Source organism: Populus alba, chromosome 5 (assembly GCF_005239225.2).
Source record: "Populus alba chromosome 5, ASM523922v2, whole genome shotgun sequence".
NCBI classification, from domain to species: Eukaryota; Viridiplantae; Streptophyta; class Magnoliopsida; order Malpighiales; family Salicaceae; genus Populus; species Populus alba.
Window position 1 is genome coordinate 5,075,397 of NC_133288.1, and position 24,005 is coordinate 5,099,401.

At 34.7% G+C, this 24,005-nt stretch overlaps 3 protein-coding genes across 3 annotated transcripts; all 3 read right to left on the reverse strand.

Moving 5' to 3' along the window:
• Positions 1 to 3,172: 3,172 nt before the first annotated feature.
• Positions 3,173 to 8,892, reverse strand: LOC118030879 (probable glucan 1,3-alpha-glucosidase). Its single transcript, XM_035035177.2, has 6 exons — positions 7,224 to 8,892; positions 6,268 to 6,541; positions 6,035 to 6,170; positions 4,859 to 5,069; positions 4,532 to 4,735; positions 3,173 to 3,741 (listed from the first exon to the last, which is right to left on the reverse strand). Exons 1-6 carry the CDS (start codon positions 8,805 to 8,807, stop codon positions 3,373 to 3,375), a joined length of 2,778 nt encoding a protein of 925 aa, XP_034891068.1. The 5' UTR covers positions 8,808 to 8,892; the 3' UTR covers positions 3,173 to 3,372.
• A 2,572-nt stretch (positions 8,893 to 11,464) lies between these two features.
• Positions 11,465 to 13,775, reverse strand: LOC118030894 (probable carotenoid cleavage dioxygenase 4, chloroplastic). The gene has a single exon (XM_035035178.2). The coding sequence runs from the start codon at positions 13,724 to 13,726 to the stop codon at positions 11,891 to 11,893; it is 1,836 nt and encodes a 611-aa protein (XP_034891069.1). The 5' UTR covers positions 13,727 to 13,775; the 3' UTR covers positions 11,465 to 11,890.
• A 1,898-nt stretch (positions 13,776 to 15,673) lies between these two features.
• On the reverse strand, positions 15,674 to 23,170 carry LOC118030904 (beta-galactosidase 6). Its single transcript, XM_035035180.2, has 18 exons — positions 22,670 to 23,170; positions 21,686 to 21,781; positions 21,476 to 21,588; positions 20,566 to 20,632; positions 20,103 to 20,195; positions 19,855 to 19,998; positions 19,583 to 19,677; positions 19,271 to 19,376; positions 18,830 to 18,914; positions 18,626 to 18,744; positions 18,346 to 18,507; positions 18,025 to 18,206; positions 17,814 to 17,905; positions 17,351 to 17,463; positions 16,810 to 16,920; positions 16,595 to 16,702; positions 16,117 to 16,262; positions 15,674 to 15,944 (listed from the first exon to the last, which is right to left on the reverse strand). The coding sequence occupies exons 1-18, from the start codon at positions 22,829 to 22,831 to the stop codon at positions 15,794 to 15,796; spliced, it is 2,145 nt and encodes a 714-aa protein (XP_034891071.1). The 5' UTR covers positions 22,832 to 23,170; the 3' UTR covers positions 15,674 to 15,793.
• Positions 23,171 to 24,005: the final 835 nt, after the last annotated feature.

Below are 24,005 nucleotides of genomic sequence, written 5' to 3' on the forward strand. Positions count from 1 at the left end.
AATGAAAGGAGAGGTTTAGTGGTCGAAGAAGCTTGATGATTTTATTGATTTAGTGTGTTGTTCATGGTATTTTTTGAAGTATTTTTTAACTATAAATTTATCCAACAAATCGAGAAAAAGAAAGAGATTATAAAAACGAAGAAAATCAAGACCAATACTTATCCAAGTTGTTTCAGCAATAGCAAGATTCATGGTGTAAACAGGTTTAGATTGCTGTTAGTGCTCTAAAGTCATGTATGATTCATGTAGGGTCATGTTCTAGATTGATTGCTTCCACGAAATTCATGCATTTCATAAGTGACTACCTTGCATATATCATAGTTCTAAGATCTGGTCTCGTAATTAATCTAAAAACAGGTTTAAATAGCAGATTTCTTTGATCAACAGGAAGAGCAAAGTGTAACAGCAGGGCAGGGCGGGCGCTGCAGAAGTCCAAGATACTCCATCTTCAAGCACAGTTTGTGATGAACAGTGTATATTAGGTTTATGTTAGTGATGTCTATTTTCAGAACCAGAGCTTGTTCATATAATTAATGCTCCTCTACTTGCTCCATTATACGTGTGACAGTGACAGTGTCCTCTCATGCTCCTTCACGTTTTCTTGCCTTGCAGCTCTAAGTTATTCTTCATCTTCTCCGGCGTGTTTAGCAGCAGCTTGTTGTTTTTTATTTTTTATTTTTATTTTTTCGGGGGCTATATATATATATATATATATATATATATGCTACTTGAGGTGAGTGATGACCTTTAGATATTACGTTGCCAGAAAATATACATGTAATTAATACTTGCTCGTACCACCATCTATTGGAACTGCAGATTTCCATTCAATATCTCCACATGGAGCTGTAGTTTTAACTCTAGATCTTTCTTTTGAGGCGCTTTCACGTACCCAGTGTGTTGCAAAAATAAGAAGACGAAAGTGAACTTAAAGATGACAGAAGGTGCGTATAGGCCTAATACAGAAATCAAAAACGTCATTTAAACTTAATTAAGAACACATAAATCTGATAAATTAAAAATTGGCAAATTTCTTTTATAAAAATTATAACAAAATCTAGTTTTAAAAAAATATTGATGAAGTTAATTTAAATGTAATAGGGCCCATGTCCAGTACGATATCTACCGGCAATAATTCAAGCACGATTCACCATAAATCTCAGTATATTACCCATAAAAATAAACAAAAATTATTTTTAAAAAATCACAAACTTAGTTTGAGTTAAAAGGTATATCGATTAATTTTACATATCGTGCGATAGGAAAATGATGAGCAAGTAATTTTGACATAAATATTTATAACTTAAAAAGGTTTTTAAAAGACATGATTTAGCATATAGATACTATATAAAACACTTGGTTTTGTTTTGTTAACCAAACCAATAGCAATATAGATATGATGAACATACGAGAATCAATAAATTTCGAGTCTGGCAATCAACTAAACTCAAGATAATATAGGCCTGGTGAATATGTTAGGTTCAAAACACTTGGATCTGGTAATTAGCTAGATCCAAGGTGATATGAATTTGAAGAACGTGTCCAACTCAGTACACTTGGATTTGGCAAACAGTCAATTCCAAGACAATATAAGTCTAATAAACATGCCAGACCCAAGACACGCTAAGTCCCAGGACAATAGCGAACATGTTAAGCCCAAAGCACATTAATTTGACAATTAGCCAAACCCATAGCACTTGGATTCAAAGACTTTTGGATTCTACATTTATGTATCGGATCTTAAATGATTTCCTAGATTAAAAGTATTGTAGGCATGAAAACCACCGTACCTCTTCATCTAGAATAATTATATGAGTTATTTATATATGAGATAATGATTTCTCTACACTTATAGATGTACAAAAGATTTCTTATGGAACATATCATACTTATTATTTCATTAATGATATGTTAGAGATATTTATCTCTTATTAATGTCACTGAAAATAAAAGACTTTTCAGTCCTTCCCTTCCATAAAAACGACAAGATTTAGAAATATAAATACCTCACGAACCATCTAGGTAAGGGTTCAAAACTTTTTATCTCTTAAAAAAATGAAATATATTTTAGAGCATTAACCATCTTAAAACTCAAGAATAGAACAAATATTTTTATTCCTTTAATTTATGATTTTTTTAAGTCATTTATTATCTTTCATATAAAGATACTGACTTTATCATCAGAAAATCTTATTAAAGAACTTTTTAGTCCTTTCCTTCCACAAAAAAAGACAAGATTTAGGGATATAAATACCTCACGAATCATTTAGGTAAGGGTTTAAAACTTTTTATCTTTTAAAAAAACTTGCACATATATCAGAGCATTAACCATATTAAAACTCAAGAATAGAACAAACATTTTTATTCCTTCAACTTATTATTTTTTTAAGTCATTTATTGTCTCTTATATAAAGATACTAACTTTATCATCAAAAGATCTTTAAAACTCCTTGATTGATATTATTTTGCAAGTACTGATGTTTGTTTCTACCATTAATTTAGTATTCCCTGATGGAAAGAGAAGAAAACCAATTATTTTCATATTAATTCACCATTACTCCAAACACTAAATAATCTATTATTTATATACCATGGATTTTGAAAGATGATCAGAAAACAAAGTGGAATTTGTGAAAGAGGTTGATAGACTTATGGGTTGTAAGAAAGAAGAGGTGGCAATAAATAAAAGTGAATGAGAACGTAAGTTGCATTTACAATTACCACCATCACGATGATTATTTCAATGATGCGTTTAGATGGTGTTTAATTTTAGATGAAAAAATATATAAAAATAAATGTATTTTTTAAATAATTTTAAAATAAAAAACAACTTCATTTTTTATATCAAGAAACATTAATTAAATACTATTTAAAAGCTTTTGATGATAAAATAGCAGCAAAAGAGGGTCCAATAATGATAATTACTGTTCCATAACGTCAAAATGACATTTTTTTTTATATATAAAATGGTATTACCTCCCTTACCACGCTAAAAAGGTAAAGAATATTCTCTAAATTCTGAAAAATATAAATTATAAAAAATAGTTTCAAATTCCAATTCTTAAAAAAAAAAACCCACAATTAAAGGAAAGATAGTTTTCTTTAAATAGAATTATTGAATTAATATTTGCTGAATTATATTCAGCAAATATAGAGAAAACACAAGGCTATGTCTGTGGAATCATGGGGAGACTATAGGACGTTTGTATTACAGTAAGAATTCCAGCTTGGAAGACTGGAATAAGTTTAGGTGTTCGTATTTATACCATGACATCTGAATTTATGATATTAGTACAGTCTAGCAGTTCACTACGGTATTCTAACAATTTATCTATTCTGCATGCAGTGCTTTCTGGAAACTTAAACTGTTACTTACAGCAATCTTATTGTCCAGTCATCAGAAACTTGGACAGCGGGTTTGCGGATGGTTACAAAAGAAGATCCATGTCTTCCTTCAAGCATAAGTTGCCCAAGTTCAACTTCAACCTTCTGATTTGCCGGTTCAATTTGAGCATTCTTTGGTCCAGGAGCGTAACCTAGCAGTATAATCCTTTCGACTACGCTCTTTGAAGAAAATTGGGATTTGCTACTGCTGGAGGGAGCTAGATTTATGGATGTAAGCTTTCCATTTGCAAAGACAAAGCGGCGATGGATGTAAGCCCCTTGCAAAAACTCAAAGCTTTTACCGTCATCCATGTAGAGTTCACCTTCAGCCGCTTGAGAACTGTTTACAGCTATCACCTGTACCAACAGAGATAGGACCAATCACTCATGTTTTCAGTAACATTTAAGAGCATGTTATAAATTCAATTACAGAATAAATTGTAACAAAATCACGGCAATCGCAAGAGAGAGAGAACCAAGATCCAACATAACCCCATGTACTTTAGTAACAAAGAAAACAACTTGCTAAGTTGGATAGCTCCTCAAAAAAGAACTTATAAAACAGTTGAAGAGAGTCCAAACACAAGTTGCACTGCAGTGATGGCCAGGCAGAAAGATTTTTGGCAATTAGAATCATTTTTCCTATTTCACAATTGCATAAACAACCTCAAATCTGCTATTTATCGAATTACATTATGCCCGATGTTTTTTTATGTCTAAACATAGATTTCTATCAGGGCCACTCTGATAAAGAACAAGGAGAGCATAGTGATCATGATGATTCTGCATCACATGAGGATGGAAATTTTTTTGCCCATGACACAACTACGTGGCAGAAGTGGGGCTAGCTTGACTACCGAGGCAAGGTCATGACCTCAACTAAGATGGAGGTTTACTTCATCACCCCCCCTCAAAATAAAAAAAAATAAAAAGGGGGAGAGAGAAGAAAAAAAGTCTGCCTCAACATGCACATAGTCATCTATATACCATAACAAGACAGCCACTGCTACACCCTCCAGGTCCAGAAGTTACCATGTAGAGGCAAGTTAAAAGAAATTCAAGAACAAAGTATATTAATGCCAAAATCCAAAAAGTAGAGGGTTGAAACAGGCATGTCCCAACAAGCATCAGACCATTAGCTACATACCAAAGTATAAGGATCGTTCACCATCTGTGTTGAGCTTCGACGAAGCCGGTCTTTCCTGGGAATAATAGTTCCAGCCCTTTGGAAAGCAGGAACACTCTCTGCAGCATCCAGCTTATGCGTTTTACCTCCCTTATATGCATCTCCAGTTCTAATATCATACCATAATTCTTTCCCTGGCAGGTAAACAGATGCATATTTTGCCCCCTGGACAGAAAAAAAAACCATTGAAATTTTAACTTGAGGAGCAGAAGTAGAAGAAAATTATAAAATAAAGGGAAGACGCTGAAATCAATCAAAAATATGTAGAGGTTTTGGTGGGAGTAGCACCTCGGTGTAGATTCCTTGCACCAGAAGGCTACTTCCAACCATGAAAGCCTCATCATTGCTAAAAGTAGCTTCATCAGAAGGAAACTCCATCCACAAGGGGCGCATAACAGGAAGACCAGTTGTGTTTGCCTCTCTAAATAATGTGTAGAAGTAAGGGAGCAACATGTAACGAACATGTATGGCCTCTCTTATTAGTCGTTTATTTTTCTCTCTGCAATCATTTAAAAGATATCCATTTACCATAGTTATTAGATAATCAACATACTTAAAATAAACAATGGATGAATACAATAAGGAAAAAGAAACACTGGGAAAATAATAGGTTGTTACAAATAGAAAAAAATTATTAGGTTTCAAATTATCCTAGACTTGTGGCAAAAAAAAAACTATTAGGAGTCAAATTATCCAGACTTGTGGCACATGCCACCACAAAATTTTGCAGATTTATAAACAATAGATTTCAAAACATCTTTGATTTTCCAGCTTCACTCAGCATCTATATGAAGTCTGGTCCTTCTGTTTGGGCACGTGTGAATGGCATACACAAGAGTTCAAGACTATCAGCAGTATCACTTGAATTTATTGCTCTGAGACAATAATGCCCAGAAACACTTTACTGCCGACATGATCTCATGCTCACAAGGTCAAGGCACAAATATATAAAGTAAATGATTATCCTTTTAGTAAAACCAAGTGAGTTATTTCAGTTGGCGGATATGAATGCAACCAACTAGGAAAGTTAAGCATCCACTAACCAAAGATCATTGCCAAAGCTTATCAGTTCCACAAATTCCCCCCTCAATTGGCTATATATTAGTAGATTCTAGGGCAATTTTAACACATTCGAGACCAACAATGTCACAAAGAACTCATAAACTAGCTATCTCACCAAGAAAATAATAAGAAACAAATAGGTACTAAAACATAGACTTAAATCCAAAAGGAAAGGAGGGAAAATGATAGCCAAGCAAAAGGAATCATGCCGTAATTACAACACAAAAATAAGGACAGGATACTCGAATAATGGGTATGCCTAGAAGAGTGAAGAATACACAACAATGTAAAACACCACTACCAATCATGAGTGCCCACCCTGCTCAATGGCTTCATGCACCAAGCACCAAAAAGGACATATATAGTTGGGTGAGATAAATAAAAAAACTAGGAATTTAGTACCCAAATAACCAAGGCTCTCGTCTCTTGGTGTCCTGATGGGCATGGCCCCTGAAGAAAGGATAGAAAGCACCAAGTTGATACCAGCGAACTAATAACTCGGGCCCTGGGTTGCCAAAGTATCCACCAACATCCGCACCTAGAAGCCAGAGTTTGAAGAAATAACAAAATGATTAACCATGACCATCCATCAAAACAATACAAATGATAAGTGTTAAAAAAATAATTCCATTTACCAGAGAATGAAATTCCAGTGAGACCAAGAGTCAAAATCATTGGGACTGAAACCCTTAGGTGATCCCAATCTGCAGTGTTATCTCCTGTCCAAACAGATCCGTATCTTTGACTTCCAGGGAAGAAGGCTCTTGACAAAACAAAAGGTCTGTCATTCCCACCCCCACGCTTTAGAAGACCATCAGATGTTGCCATGTGGAAGTAGTAGCCGTAGGAATTATGCATCTCCCTGTGTTCTATGCCTCCCAGGTGTAAAGCATCTCTTGGCATTGACACCTGATAACAACAGCCATTGAGTTCATTTAAACCCTCCTGTCTCTGTTTATCCGTTTAAAAATGTTATAATGGCAGAATTATCTTAAGCCCAGTTCAGAATACTCTGAAGAAGTGTGAGAAAAAGACAAGGCAACACCGAGAAATTCCAAAATTATCTGACAGCCTCAGTCCAGAATAATATCCTCGCCAGTCATTGCGGCCAGAACAGGAAAAGTAGTCACCATGAAAGTCTTTTTCCATCATTTAGGTTCTCAAGTTCATGGACAAAGGGCATTTTCCAAGTAGCTAAGCCATCAAATAAATTCCTGGTTTCAATACAAGTATGCTACACCTTAGGGATTGCGATGGGAAAGTTCGTGTCAGCTACCACCACAGCTACAATAAACTGTCTGATATACAAAATAATCATTTTGATGCTTTCCTTCCTCAAGATATTGCTCTATCTCACATTATTATATTAAGTGGATGCCAAAATCTATCCACAAATCAAACATGCATACTCCTAGTAAATACAAGGCTCAGTCACCATTAACATTTAATTCTCAGTCTTTCTGGCAACAAATAGAAAGACTATAAAACTAGTCATATGTTATCAGCTACCAACTGATATAAATAAAGAAATGTAGAACATATAATCAATGGCAGTATAAAAAGGAAGGAAAGAATAATATAAGGAGCATACCTCAGGACCATTGAACACAGAAGGCTCATTCATATCATTCCAAATATATAATGAAGGAGTCGAACCGACATAATTCTTGTACGAGAACTTATCCCCCCACCACGACCTAATTTCAGGATTAACCATATCCAAGTAAGATGATGAACCAGGCCAGCACCACCCATCAAAATCCTTCCCACTAGCATCCTTCACATAATACCCTTTCTTGGTAGCCTCCTTATGCAACCTAAACGAATCATCCCTCTTAATATGAGGATCCACGATTGTCACCATATGCCTCCCTTTCGCGGCCAACTTCTTTTGCATCTCCTCCGGGTGTGGAAACAACACTGAATCCCACGTAAAATACCTTCTACCATCCGTATGGTCAATATCAAGCCACAAAACATCATACGGAATATCATGTTCATCAAACTTGGCATCCACATTCTCCACATCCTCTTCATCCCTATAATTCCACCTAGATTGATGATATGCAATCGAAAACATCTGAGGCATCGAAGCTCTCCCCGTCACACTCGTATACTGCCTCACGATATCTTTCGGACCCGGACCAACAAAGAAAAACGCATCAACAATCCCCGCCTCACTCATCCAAAACGTATCAATCCTCTTCTGCTTCACCCACTCAATCCCAGACTCCGCATCCCACCCATCTCCCAACACATCAATCTGCATTTCCGCAGCATTCAACCAAAAAAACCCCGCGCTCCTCCCTTCTTTCCCATGCGAAATCATCAACGGAATCGACCCATACAATCCAAATGGAGACTCACTCAAATACTCAAACACATCCAAATTAAACAACCTATACGGCTCCAAACCCTTCTCCACTCCTGGCCCTCTAGTCGGCTTCAATGCCAAACTCGTGGCGCGTTCCGGAATCCCAGAAACAAATTCAGCATTATAAAACGACACATCAAAGCTAATCGACTGCGGACCATACGGCCTCGTGTCGGTGTGACCCCTAAATCTCTCTTCCCAAGTCTCACTATCTTCTTCTCCTTCTTTTTTCACTCTTAATTGCTCGAAATCGAATAGTTGATGAGAATTCAACGAAATTAACTTCTGGTTACCCGATTGCTTATCGCGAATGTAAATCTCGAAAGGTTCGTGACGGAGAACAGCGTCGTAACCTTCCGATAAGTAAACAACCGTTGACGGAGACGATTCGTCGTTAAGAGTTTCCGTTGAGAGTCGTTGGAGCCAGATTTTGTTAGACTCGAACTCTGGGATGATGACGTCAGGGACCTGAAACCGTGTTTTAGAAGCGGGCGGGTCGGAGTAGTCATAATCTTCGTCGATTTTCAGACGGAGGATTCCGTCATGGTAGACCGAGAGGGAGAGGATCAAGGGTCGGACTTGGTCTTCATGTTTAGAGAGGAGAGTGGCGGTGAGGTCGCCGTTGGAGATGGCGATGTTGTGAGGGATTAAAGTGCACCCGCCGGGGGAGCGGGAGCGGGAGCGGGCGCGTTTGCAGAAGGGAGTTTGGTTGCAGTTGCGGAACTCATCTCGTTTGAAAGAAAGGACTGTTTGGGAGGAGAGAAAGAGGAGGGAGAGGAGGAGGGAATTAAGGGGTTTCATTGGAGAAGAAGGTGAGAGAGGAGAGGTGCATGGAATGGAAACATGGAGGAGGACATTATGCGATGACTATAAGCTAGTAGACTTTAGTAGAGAAGAGTAGAAACAGAAGAAGAAATAAAATAATAATAAAGTATAATTACAAAAACTATCCTATTTATATATATATATATATATTATATATATATATATATATATATAATTTTTTAAAAATTATTTTTTATATGTCCAGTAACATAACCGATTACCTTCTCAACAATATATTTTATTTGAATTTTTTTATTTAATTCATAATACAAAATTTAATTTATAAAAATAAAATAAAATTCAAATTAAACTATAGATTTTTCTTTTATAATTATCTTCTAATAATAATTTATTTTTTATTAAAAAAACATTTTAACAAGGTAGAGAGAGAGAGAGAGAGAGAGAGAGAGGAGAAATTAAAAGAGAAAAGATAGTAAAAGATTTCCCTCCATTTTATGACATTTCTCGAGGAATGGAGGTTATCCTTTCAAAGATACAAAATCAATAGATAAAAAGCTATCTTATACCTTGTTACAGTTTGGGGATGACTGTTTTTTATATAGTTATTTTTTTATTTTTTAAAAATTATTTTTTAATATTAGCATATCAAAATGATTCAAAAAATAAAAATTAAACTCAATTTTAATAAAAAAAAATTAAAATTTAATGAAAAATAAATTAAAACTCAATGCCAAACAGTTAATAGTTGATAAACAACCGCTATGAAGGACATAAAAATGGAAGCAGGAAATTCAAGCAAGAAATCCTCAGCTGCAAAAAGGAAAGATACATGAAGATCACAATAGCAGCAATCCCGCAGGGGTGATCCTGGCAGCAGCATTGATAGCTTTGCAGGAAGACAGTGAGACGGAGAGAGAGAAGAAAATAGAGAGAGAGAGAGAGAGAGCAATACAAGAAGAGAAGGGGAGAGATCATCGATCCTTCAGTCAGTCACGCAGTCGATTCTTCTATGATTACAGAGTAATGAAAAGCAGCCTTCCTTTTCTTTGTTTCGATCACCAATCCATAAAAAGGTGGATATAGCGGTGTGGAATTGAAGAACACTCCGGCCAGTTATGATTTTTGTTGCTGTTAACATAAGCTTCCTACTGATCTGCAAATCTAGATAAGGAATTTAATTTAATTAATTGCTGTGAACATATTCTTCTATTTAAATATTTTAATTATTAAATTTTTTAAACTAATCATTAAATTTAAAGCATCAAATCAGTTTAATTTCTAAAAAATTAAATAAAATATCAAACAAAAACATTTACAAAAATAATAATTAAAAAATCAAAATTAAAATCAAAAACATTATCATAACTATTATTAATAATAAATAATTTCATTATTTTTACTATTATTATTATTATTATTATTATTATTATTATTATTATTATTATTACCACAATAATTACTAACATTGTTATTATTATTAGTAGTAGTAGTATTTTCAGTAATATTATTACTATCTTAACAACCATCATCAATATTATTATTATTATTATTATTGTTCATTATCACAATATGAGATTGAGATAAACTTATAAAAAGATTAGAGAAAAAATAACAAATTTCAATCCTAATAAATCCAATATTGAAAGTATAATTAAAAAAAATTATAAAAAACAACTTAAAAAACCATTCAAGTTAATATAAACTACCCTTTCAAATACGTGACTCAAATCCTGAGGATGGAATTCTTCATAAAAAACAAACGTAAAAAAATCATGATGTTAAATTCTTAATCAACATAATATTAAGAGAAGAAATTGAAAATAAAAATTTCAATTAAAAAGGGTAAAAATGAAACAAATAGTAATAAAAAAAATAAGGATCAAATTTAACACAAAAATAAAATTAAATTAAATGTTGAGGGATGAAATTAAAAAATAAATCCAATTAATAAAAGGAATCAAAATATAATAAATTGTAATTTAATGATGATCAAATCTAATAAGAAAAAAAAAATTGATAAAGGATGGAATCATAAAAACTCAATTAAAAAAAATAACAATAAAAAAATAAGGACTAAATTTGATAAATAAAAAAAATTAAAGGATGATGAAATTGAAAAAAAATAAATTTATATATTATTTTTAAATAAAATAAATAATAATCAAAATAATAAGAGACCAAATAAAAAAACCATTGAAATACTAGTTTAAAAATTTAAAAGTTTTTAAGGATCATGAAAAATAAAAAGAAAAAAAATGTTATCATCATCAAATAAGAGAGAGATTAATAGGCTACAAGTACAACCTAAAAAAATTATCCTTTGAGATAATTCAAAATAATAATTAATATATCTTATAAAAAAACTAATCTTTCTCCCAATCAATATGAATAATAACTAATAATTTTTTTTTTTTAAAAAAAAACCATACTAACCTTAATAACTAGTCTATTTATCTAATTCACAATATAAGAATTGTGCGTCCAGAAAGATTCACTAATTAATTTTAATTATGTATTTATTTAGTGTTGACTAATTTTTTTAGTATTTTTTTTATTATTTAAGATGTGTATTTGATATTATAATACATGATGATTTTTAAAATTTTTATTAATTTAAAAATATATTAAAATAATTTTGTTAACATAAAAACCATAAAAAATACTAAAAAAATACATTAATTTACTATTTTTTTTATGAAAAATACTTTTTTAAAATGCATACAAATACACTTACAAACGCAGTACCACAGAAACAATTATTCCACCTTTGGAAGAGAACTAAAGTGGAAAAAAGAAAAAGCCTGGGAAACACAGCCACTCAAATTATTGCTTTCTCAACGCTGGCACCCCATAATTGCTAGCCATGTCCCATTTCCTGGTTGGTATTCAAGCATCACCATCAATTGATCCAACCAAGAAATGTGACAAATAAGGAGGCTCTGGTCCAAAATCACGGTTGCTTTGGATAATACAGTTTCCTGAACTGAAGATTGTTTGTAATTTCATCCTCTGCATTGAGTGTTTTTCTGTAGTACTGGATCCCGTAAAAGTAACTATATACCATGTGTCCTGAAGTGCAGTCTGCTTCTGGTTGTTATCTAGAGGTTTTTCAGGTCGCTTTCCTTCACAAAAAGTCCATGGAAGCCGTAAGGAACCCGCCGCGGTAACTTTACGGCAGCCACAATATCAAGATCGGGTGATCTTGCGTCCATCACCAAGAACTTGGACTCTCCTGCCATCTCATCATGAACATACGACACCACGTACCCATCATCTTCCTCTGCCTCTGGATTCTCAGGCTCCCTTGCTACAAAGAAAGGCTCTCCACCGTAGCATCTTGGCCCATATATCCTGCTAGCCACCGTGCATTCCTGCCGCGCTCCTTTGGAAACGTCCAGCTTCACCACCCCTGATATCTTTGGCATAGGGTCACCTATTGCTGCATACACAAATCTGTTCTTTTTCCCCAAATAAGCTGGGTTAATCACCCCAAAGTCCAGGTTTCTAGCTGAAACTGGGTTTCTGGTAACGATGCCTGTTTTCAAGTCTATTCTCACTTTCTCAACCAAGGCATGGATAAGGTCCATTCGCTCCAGTGTGTGTTCTACTGATAAAATGTTTGGAGCTAACATGACTATGGCATCCTCTTCATCCCATGCGTTGATTGCGTGAATGAGGTTGAACCCTGGCACATCGAACCATTTCATCCCAGACTCATCCTTTGCATATCGAGGGATGATTCCAAGCCTAGGTACCTTTGCTGGGTCCGAACCCACAGGTGAGCCTCCTCCAAATATCATTTCCATGGGGTTCATCCCAATCTGTATGTCGGCAAATATAGCGTATTTGCTGCTAATTCCAAAGTCATGGAGGAAAGAAGGTCTCGTCATGGAAAATATGGGAACATCTGGCTGTTTATTTCCATTTCCATCGAAGTGAAAGTATGTTAGAAATGGAGGGACGGGGCCATATCTGAAAGCAAAGGCCTCCCCTGTCTCCAAGTCTATCTTGGGGTGAGCAGTCATGCTCATCAGCAGCTTCCCATCAAAATCATGGCGACCCAGCGTCTCTATGTCTCCATTTGATGTCAAACGCACAGCGTAGGGTAGATCCGACTCGCCAAGTGCGTACAGTCGGTTGCCAAAATAAGCCAAGCTAGTGTTTGCTAGACCAATACCGTTAGCTGGATTGAAGTGGCCAGCTAGAATTCGAACAGCAGACAGAGCGCCGCGCGCTGCGGAGGCAGCGAGTCCATTGAATCCAGAGAAGACATTTGGAAGAAGCGGAGCTCCAGCATCACGCTCCAATGTATATTTGTAAGTCTTGACGTAGCGACTGCAAAGAGTGGCTTTCCCTTGGGAGATCCTGATGGAGTGAAGCATGCCATCCCCATCGAATAAGTGGTGAGGTCCTCGAGGGAGGTACTGAGGATTAGGGCCATTGCGGATGTATGCACCATCAAGGCATGATGGTAGAGATCCCTGGATTACCTCGCACTCAGTTGGAGGTAGTTCATCAACCGGAGCAAAGTTATCACTGAGCACGTATCTAGGATCAACTGACGGCCGAAGCGGAGGGTCTATGAAGTTGTTGATGACGTCTTCCAGCACATTGAACATCATACTGGGCTGGTTTGGCTCTGCAACTCGTCTATCATTTGCAGGAGATTTCCTTGCTGTTGATGATTTTGTTGCAGGGGGCAAGGCTGTCGTTGATGATGCAGGGCGTGAAGTTCCGCTGGTGGTAGGTCTTGTGTTCGAGTTGCGGGTTTTTTCTTCAATCCTAACTGATGATACAATGAGGGGAGGAGGACGACGAGATAGAAATGATGGTGTAGTTGTGACAGCAGATTTAGGAATGGCCATTGCCACAGTACCTGTGAGGAGCTCTGAAGCTTGAATTACAGAGAGGAAAGAGGAAGATGAGGCATCCATGTTGTTGCCTTCATTCGCAATTAAAGCATTAAAGATAGAGAAGAGAAAGAAAGCTGAAGAATAAGTGACGTCTAGGGGGTCGTGTGGGGTCGGGTTGTATTTATAACTGCCACTGCTTGTTTTGATAGTGAGGCAATATTTCATATTTGTATTTCTGTGCTTTTCAAAAAAACAATTTATATATTTCAAATTAATGTCTTTCGATATTTTTTTATTATTTTTATTTTTTAATATTAAAATAATTTTTTAAAAAATAAAAAAAATATTATTTTAACATATTTTTAATAAAAAAAATATTTTAAAAAATAATATTAATAAAAAAAAGGATTAGTCTCGAGCCGAGACGTAGAGGAGGTATTACCTGGTACAATAAATAATAATAATAATAATAACTAAGTCTTCCTTTCTTTTCTGTGGGATACACTCAGCTCCATGGATTCACTTCCTTGGGGTCCAGTAGGAAAAGAATATGTGGCAATGCATGGCCTTCCACATCGATCCTCGCTTGAGTTCAAAATATCTCTGATAAATAATTTCGAAGGGTATAGTTAACATGTGAGATACTGCGTTCATTTTTTTAAAATTATTAATTTAAATTTTATAAATATCAATACTATTAGAGATTTATATAATTATTAATTTTAATATATATAAAATTAATTAAAATATATCCAAACTAATAAATACTCATATTAATTTTAAAAATAAATATCTTCGGTCACGTTAATTTTGGGATTTTCATGACTTCTATAAAATAAATACAAAATTCTATAAAATTCCAACACTAACAATGGATTTGAGGGAAAAAATCAAAAGAAAACACATAAAAAAAAAGAAAAAGAAAAAAGAACCATGGCACATACCTGAGTAGCCAACTGCGCTGGTCTAAAGGGATGTTTGATTTTGTAGTTAGGTAGTGATTTTTAGAAAAAAAAAAATAATATTTTTTTTACTTTAAATATTTTTTTATATTTTTTATTATTTTGATATATTAATGTAAAAAATATATTTTTTTAATAATAATAATAATAATAATACTAATCAAATACTCCGTTAATTTTTGATCGATGTGTGCGCGCCCACATGCAAGTGAAGGTCTAAAATTTGTTTGTGAGAGGGCATGAAGAAATGATTGATAAGAGGGGAGGGATTGAGCGAAGAGATTAGAAAGAGCGGGAGCCACTGAATACAAAAGATTAGAGCATCTCCAATGAAAAAACTATTTTATAAAGTTAATTTAATAAAATAATATTTTAAATAATATAAATATAGTTTTTTTTTATCATATCTATTTTAATAGAAAAAAACCATTTAAAGAGCTATTTATATTGTAGTGGAAGAAACAAGTGTTTTATTATTTTTTATTAAGTTTGATGTTATTTTTTTTTTCACATGGCTATATTTAATTGATTTATTTTTTAGTGGTCCCACTTTGTTAGTTTTGGCTCTTTAAAGAGATATGTAGAAATAGCATTTGTGGGAGAAAAAAAGCATTTTAGTATTTTATTTGGCTTTCTCCTTGGAGTGTGCAAAACAAGCAAAGAAAATCTAAAATATTAATTTTTTATTTTTGACTTTCCATTTAGCTTCTTCATTAGAGATGCTCTTAGAGGCATCCAAATTTACCGTACCAAAGATGAAATCCGTTAATTAACGAGATTGACAAGATTTTAATATTCCTGTTTGGTATGACCGTACCAAAGTTGAGATCGGTTAATTACGAGATTGACAAGATTTTAAAATTTAAAATTAATTATTTTTAATATTTTTAAATTCATTTTATTAAAATTAAAAAATATTTTAATATAATTCCAAACAAAAAAAATACTTTGAAAATCAATATTTACCACACTACCGAACAATTAATAAATTGAAAAAGCTGTATGAGATATTGACCTCAACTTGTTCATGAATTTGGCTTGTAACGACAACAACAAAAACCAAACGTAGAAGGAAGGAAGAAAAATGGAATGATTATTGGTTATGACTGTTTTGTAAATAATGATTAACAGCGAAATAAGATCAAACTGTGAGATAATCTAAAAGAAGTCTGCGCACAGCATAGAATTACTGTGGAGGGTGATAACGGGAAGCGTGTTCTTGTAATCCTGTTCTTGAGACTGTGTCCATTGAAATGTGGAGAGGATCCCCTCCAGATTCCTCAAGCAACACCAGCAGGTTCCCTGAACTGTTAAGAAATGCCCGAGGTATATGGTACCTAATATTATCCAGAAAAATCAATACAGTCCTTAGAGCTTGATTGTTTTAGCGGTATATTTCTAGATGTTTTTGAATTGTTTTTATAAAATGATATTATTTTGAGGAAATTTCCTGAAAAATACTATTCTTGAAAACAAATTTATTTGGACAGAACATGAAGAGATGCTTACAGTGTCTGTGAAGGCTGCCCTTTAGAAGTGAGATAGGAAAGCCAGTAACGTCCAATGCTTTGTCCGTTCACCCATGCTTCTCCTTTCCCCATCGTGCTCAGGTTTAAAACTACTGGGTCGTTACCCGTTGGAGCATCAAATTCAATCTACAAAATCATCATTTTATGAGAACAAATAGTTGATGAAATGAATGAGTTTTAATTTGAACTAGAAAAAACATTAATCTAATCAAATTTGATTGATTTAATAAGTTGCCTCCTGATCTGGTTAACTTAGCCGAATCCCATCTATTCTTGGCTGGATCAATGTTAATATATATATTTTTTTAACAATAAAACAACATAGTTTTGATAAAAATAGCTAGCTAATGAAATGAATTTTTTTCGAATCAAACCCAACTCAACCCGGCAACAATGCTGCCTGCAACCTATCACTAGGGGCTTTGCTTTGCATTTTGATGGAAAATTCATTAATATACCTTAAACCAAGAAAGTGGTTGATCCCTAGCTGAAACAACTTCACTCCACTCAATGTTGTCCAAATGTTCTCTCATGTAGATGTTCAAGCTCTCTCCAGATAGCCCTGCCTGTGTATTATTCAACGCAGAGTGGATATGTCACTCGCATGCTTGTTTATTCAGGTGAACTGGCTTGTTATGCTGTAAGAACAAGCATCAAACAGACAAATAAATACCTGATATCCCCATTCATAATTATTGGTAAAATTATAGATCTCTTGTTGAGCACATCTAATTTCCACTCTCGTTAGGCCTGCATATCTTCTCTCCAGGAAAGCTCCTGAATCCTTCAGAGAAGCGTGAAAAACAAAATTTGAGCAATGTATAATCAACGGAATCCTTATAAAGAAAAAATATCCTCACAGGAATGCGCCAACTGATACAAGTGGCCCTGTTTTCCATCTTGATGGTTTGGAATAATAGTGCTGAATCAAGAACTTTGTAGCCACAGATGGATCCATGGGAAGCCAGAGCCCGGAGGGCCTAGCCTCCAAAGATGGAGAAATGTCATGAACTTTTTTTTTTTTTTCAGGAAATTTAATATATATCTGCCCACTAAAATGCAGAATTTGCTTTTGCTCCAAGAGGGCTTATGAGAGATATTTAGGCAGCCTTCATCTCTATTTAGCAACTCTTTTCCAAAGCATTGGCCATGGAAGTATGGTTTTCATAATGAAAAAAGAAAAAAAAGAACTCGAAGATGTTTCAGATTATTACTTGTAATCCAACCATAGTGCTGAGTATAGAAATGTTGTTCATCTGATCATTTAAGACTATCGGAGCTTCCATGGTAAAGGGACCCTTGGCATCCTTACTTCCATGTGCAGATCCTGAGAGGAAGATTATAACATAGCGAGTGAGTAGAATTACAACATGTTATTGTTTCTTACAATCAAATCCTTCCACTATATTTTGCTAAGATTTCATATGCCACTTCACAGTGCCTGGGGATCTCAATCAGTTTTCTTAAAGTTCAGACCCGAGTCACTAAAACTCAGGGGTAAATGATAATACACTTCAGTTTTTATTAGTGATGAACAGTAACTAAAAAAATGATGGAAATTTATGATTCCAACTAGCAAATAGTGTCAATGTCTTAGAAGCCAATATTCAAATGGGTTAATTCTAGCTTCTTAAGTGAATTTTTACTGAGACGACAAAAAGATTCAAAAAAAGCAACCTGCATATTTGTTGTTGACAAAAGCAGATGCAACATGCGCGAGAGACTCCACATGAAGTACAGGTTCAGTGCAAGATGAATTTGGTTGGAAACTGTTACAGACCAAAACACATTTCAAGTCTCTCAAAAACTGAAAGTCAAAATAACCAGGAAAAAAGTATGGGGAATAGATATTGTAAAGCCATGTTACGAGGAAGAATAATCAAGGTACCTGAAAGTATACCAAAGATAATCTGATTTATCTTTGGTTGTATTCATGTGCTCCAACAGGGTATCTGATTTAAGATTAGTATCTGCGAAGTTAGGGATAACATCTGTATATGCTTCCCACCTACCAGCATCATCAAACAATTGACTTGATGTCCTGGTTATCTCATTACCCTTTGCATTTACCTGTCATGATACACGTAAAGAACAAAGATAATCATCCATGCTGCAGGAAAAGAGATATATATATATTTTTTTTTTGAGTCCATGAGACTTGGAAGTCCAACCAGAGAAATGAAAGAATAATGGTTGTTGACTTGTGTACCTTTGCGGTGTTGAAGATTATATTTTCACAGTCAGGTAGAATACTAATCGACTTTGGAAGCAGCTCAAAGGTTATATTTCGAAATTCAACAGTTGCATTATTTTTCTGGTCATTGTTAACAAGAAATGCAGCACAGCCTGCTCCTTCTTCGAAAATGTAGGCCTGAATTGAAATAACTAGACAATGTTGACCGCATGCTTTCATTTTATGTATAGATTAATAAAGAGAAAGCAATTGAACCAGCTTACAGTACATAAGATTGAGTAGTATTGGAAATCACCTGTTGAAGTTGGCCCAAGGAGAAATTAGACTGCACTCCCTCAAGTATTGTTGTAGAGCAAGACTTGATTGCAGCATGCAGCTCCTTGAGATGACCCCATTTGGGTTGTCTAATTAAACCTGGATTCATAAAAAAAAATGGTGAATCAATATCACATCTGTGAATAAATGTTTCATAAAAGGAATAAGGAGATGTTTACCATACCATATTCATCAAGTGGTGCTTGATCGTAATAACTTGTTATGACATATGCTGACGCAGTTCTTCCAAAATTTGTTCCACCATGGAACTGGATTCCAAGCACAATGTGATGCATAAAAAAACAAGTGTATACAGAGAGAAGGGATCTATTCATTTTACAGTTCACAAAAGTTCCTCATTGTTTCATAACAGACCATTAGATTAAATCTGCCATTAAGTGTGCCTTGCAAGCTAAATTTCAGGTGCTCAAATGTTGATAAGATTCCATTTTTATCAATGCCAATTTCATTCATTGTTCATTAAACAAGTATCCAAATCATCTGTGGGAAACAAGCTACCCTGTTATCTCTCAATTTACATAAAACTCAGGAAAGCCGATCAAACGTGATTCTATAGAGAAAAGCATTGGCAGATACAGCACAAAGGAGGTTTCAACAGTCATACCATGTAGTAATTTATATAGCTTCCATTTTTTGCAATAAAAAGGGTTACATGGAAGGCAATGTCTTCAGCAGACCGTATATACGGTTCTCCACCGTATACTTGATAGCTTCATGAAGAAGAGAAAAGAATTAAAAATGCTCTCATTAATAGTTCACATTTGAAAATTCTCTTGCAATTAAAAGTTCACTCTATACTGACAGTTTGACACTACTTTTTCTTCCCAGTCAAATTAAACATGAATCAGGATACAATAATATTGCTTCACCCATTCACATTTTAATTACAGAAACTCTGGATCAAAACAAAACTTACAATGATGTCCAATTCTCTGTCCAAAGTGACGGCTTCGTTGGCGAATTAGGTCCTCCAAAAGTTTCTCCACATCTCATTCCATTGCATGTGTTTATCTGCAAATTTGAATTTGACGAAGAACTACAAGGTTAGGAGGCCAATGTTACAATAAGGAATTTCATTTGCAGCTGACATTACTTAGCTATGCTAATTATCAGTTTCACCATGTGGTTAACCCTCCATTGTACATCAAAGCAACAAAACTAATTAAGCAATTTCAGCTTTATATATACCACTGGGTCAGGAGCATCAGTTTGCTTGCACATCACCCATGGCACACCAGTCTGGAGCTCAACTGCCATTTTTGCTGCCCAGATGACGTACGGGGGGCCTTTGTCATGAAAAGCTGCTTCAACATTTTGATATTCATTCTCAATCTATGATATCATACAAGTTTCAGATTCAGTTATATACCACATAAATTAAAAACAAAAGATATCATAATTTATGTTAATGATGATATCAAGTCTGTCTCTTTTACCTGTGACAGTATTATTGGACCTCCTTGCGAAGCATATAAACCCTCTGACTTCATCATGTTCACTATTTTTGTGGTAAAATTTTGCATGTAAAACTACAAAAATACATGATACAACTCATGAGATCACTTAAAGAAATCACTGTAAGTGCTTATAAATCAAATAAATGTCATTTTTTTCAAGTACATGTATCCATATTTGAACATGAATCTCTCAAGTAGAAAGGGAAACAAAAGCAATGAGGTCAACATCTAATCCCATGGATGGATTCTCATGGACTTTTATTTCATTGAGGCATATATCAAAAGTCATGATTGGTAAAATACATAGAATATATATATCTACCAGAAAACACCTGAAAATGTCAGTAAATGAGACGGATAAATAGCACCTACGCACAGCAGTTTCACAGAATTTATGTATTCATTGCTCAACAAACGCATCGAGAGAGAAAAGCTTTATCACCTTGAAAGGCTCATTATCTGATCGATAAACAATGTCGGGGACATCATGCAACCAAAAGGGGAACCCCCTGCAATTACATATGCAACAACTATTAGATTAGCATCAAGCCAGTTCTTCCCCATGAACAGGAAATACTGAAAAAAGGACTGCAATGTATTCACAAAACTATTAGATTAGCATTTTTTTAAAGCCCGCGCACACAAACAATCATTATTCACATAATCTATCAAGACTTGCAAATTTCCAGTTTTTCTCACATTGTTCTTGTTTTCATTTTCTATGCAACCAAACAGAAACTTGAATAAAAACCATAATTCAAAACATTCTCTGAGGCAAGATTTTAGCAGAATCTCAAGAAAAGAAAAGAAAAAACTGCCTCAGTCCAATATCCAAATACAGAAAGTGGAGACAACGTGAGAAAGAATAGTATACAAGAACAAGAAAAAAGAGGAAATGCATGAAATATAATTACTTGGGTTTAAAAAATCACAAAAGCTTGGGAATGCCATTCCTCGTAGAAACATAATCTATCCAGAAAGGAAGGTCTTATAAGCTATTCATTTTGGGGCAGAGAGTGAGAGTTGAGCGTCAGCGCCAATAGGGATGAAGTTAGAGGGAGATTTTAATTCACTTCTGTCTCTTCCAGCGTGATATTTTTAAGTATATTTTTTAATAAAAAATAATATTTTTTTTTATTTTTAATACCACCCCATTAAAATCATAAAAAATACATAAAAAACACTAATTTAATTATTTTTCAATAAAAAAAAACATTTTAAAAAACATAGCGAATACTCCCTTAATTTGGTCACGTGGTGTATGTGTGTCTATGTATAGATATAAAAACATGGTAAAAGTGTAAATAGATTATCAATTAATGGTGAAAGTGTAAAAAAGATGATGTACATACCCATAAGTCCATTCACTCTCGATGAAAGGTCCAATCCTGAGGCAGACGTAGAGACCTTGTGCTTGGATTTCCTTTATGAACCTCACCAAGTCATTTCTTCCACTGAAATCATACTGCGTGACACAACATTTTGTATATTCAGAGGGAGAAAACATTATTATACAAATATATTTCACATATCATAATCCTAAAAATTTAATTACTGACGACCTCTCCAGGTCTTGGCTCATGCAGATTCCAAAACACATAAGTTTGAATCACATCGACCCCTCCTTCTCTAGCTTTTGCTACCAAAGATGGCCACATCTGCAAGGATTTTAACAGGGGAAATCAACATCTTATACGTCAACTGGGCACCGCACGCCTTTTTCTTGCTCAAGAACATCATTCGACTTGTAAATATTAGCATTTATTTATCAAGCAATAATGGGTATTAATTAGCTAAATAAAACAAGTGAAAACCACCAGCTAGTGGGTGGTTTGGTTAGCAGAAGGGTGAACGCGCCGCCCGCACTCTGTTATTGAACAGCTACATATAACTACAAGGAAATATCTGCTGGCATTAATTTTCTATGCCCGTGAAGTAACAGATACTACCAGTAACAGTGAAGCTGTCCTCCTCCTCCTTCGTGATGCGCTCCTTTACAGAGAAAAGACAAGTTGCGTGTTTTTTGTGTTGAAAAAGAGAGGAATTCATGCATATAATGTTCATTCGTTCTGCAACTAATATTCAACAGGCCGGTGATGAGACCTCACCTAACTTGTAAATGAGAATCTCATGATCCTACCTGGAAGGGGGGAAAAACTAATTACAGTAATTTTCAACCTCCTCCTCCTGCTTCTTCTTCTTAACTATTTTTTATTGGACACAGCTTGCAAATATATATATTGGATTATTGGGGTGTCCAAAAGTCCATGCCATGACTGGGTGACATCGCCGGACAGGCTGAGCTTTAAGCAACATATAGTTTTCCGATATATGCCTTTTTTTTCCACTTCTAACTTCTAAGCAAACGGTAGAACTCAAGAGTATACGAAGATAGCTGAAGTCTGAGAGCAATCCCTCTAAGAAACGCATGCATGCTTGCAAGGTGATGTACTTGAAGAACCAGGTGGAATGCATGAAATGGAAGTATAGTTGAAAGGCTAAGCAAATGCAGATTAGCTGTTTGAAATGAAATGTGCTTGCTTTACCTCTGGAGTGCTGCGAGGATAGTGAATTGAACCCGAAAACAGGATTTTCCTTTGTCCATCAATGATAAGAGATCTTCCATCATATGTGACATCTCCTCCTCTAACACCAATATCTCTGATTACCGCCACTGTCAGGACAACCCAGCTTAACCACCACCCCATTAATCACAGCAAGCTTCCTTCTCTCCTCGAAAGTAAACACCCCTCTGCGGCCAGCAACTGGTTTTATATTCTTGAGAGCTAATTGCCTGATGATGGGTTGGTGAATTGGGCTCATATCCTGCAAGAGGGCTAGTGTGCTGTACTTTCCTATATATATAGTTCTTGAAAATATTAAATGTGACACAACAATAAGAGCATGAATAATGGTGGCGTCTTACTTTAAGCTTGGGCGGCACATGTAGGGCATAATGGTAATTGAAAACTTTCCAGAAAAGATGTGAACGATTTGGTTTGGGTTGAATGTTCATGTGGATGCTGCTGTAGAAGAGAAAAGCCATTGTTGTCTTTAACGTCACGGTGGCGTGATTGCGGGCTTAAGATTCCTTAAGCGTGGAAACGAAGAGCAGAGGGGACAGGATGAGGTTTAAAATCATTCTAGTCCCTCTATTTTCTCTGTTTGATGATATAGACCCCTTTACTTAAAGTGGCTCTAATTGGTTCCTCTACCATTATAATTCGGGGAGATTTCACACCCTTCCCATCTCCATGCTAAATGATCAAATGAGTGAAATGTATAAGATATGATGAAAACAAATAAAATACTTACTTTTAAATTAACTAAAATCAAATACAATATGATCGAGAGAATGGGGTTTAACGTTGTTATAAAATCTACATGGTAGTATGTTTATGCCCACAAGTTCTTTGATACAAAAGACAATAACTCAACATATTGACATATATTTTAATATAGTAGTTTTTCACACTTAAAGTTGTTGGTAAGAATAATTTTTTATAAAATTAATCATACGATAATAAAAACAAATATTCGTAAAATTAAACATAAAAAAATATCAAGATATTTGTTTGAAATTTAATAACTTTATAAAAAATAAATCAAAATAAATTATAATAATTAATTCAAAATCAACAAGATTTTGAAGAAGCAGGAATAATAATAATAATAATAAAAAGAATACAAAACTTTCAATTCCCCGATTCTAGCATAGAAAGGGTTGGATCTACATTAAATATTTCTAAAAGATGTCATGCCTATAATATAAATGCAAAAGTACAAATGTACCCTGCTTGTCGCTTGCCTTCCTTGTCTTCCTCGGATTGTTGCTTGCTCTCCTTGTCTCTTCCCGGAGAACAAAAAAGAAGATCCAACAGA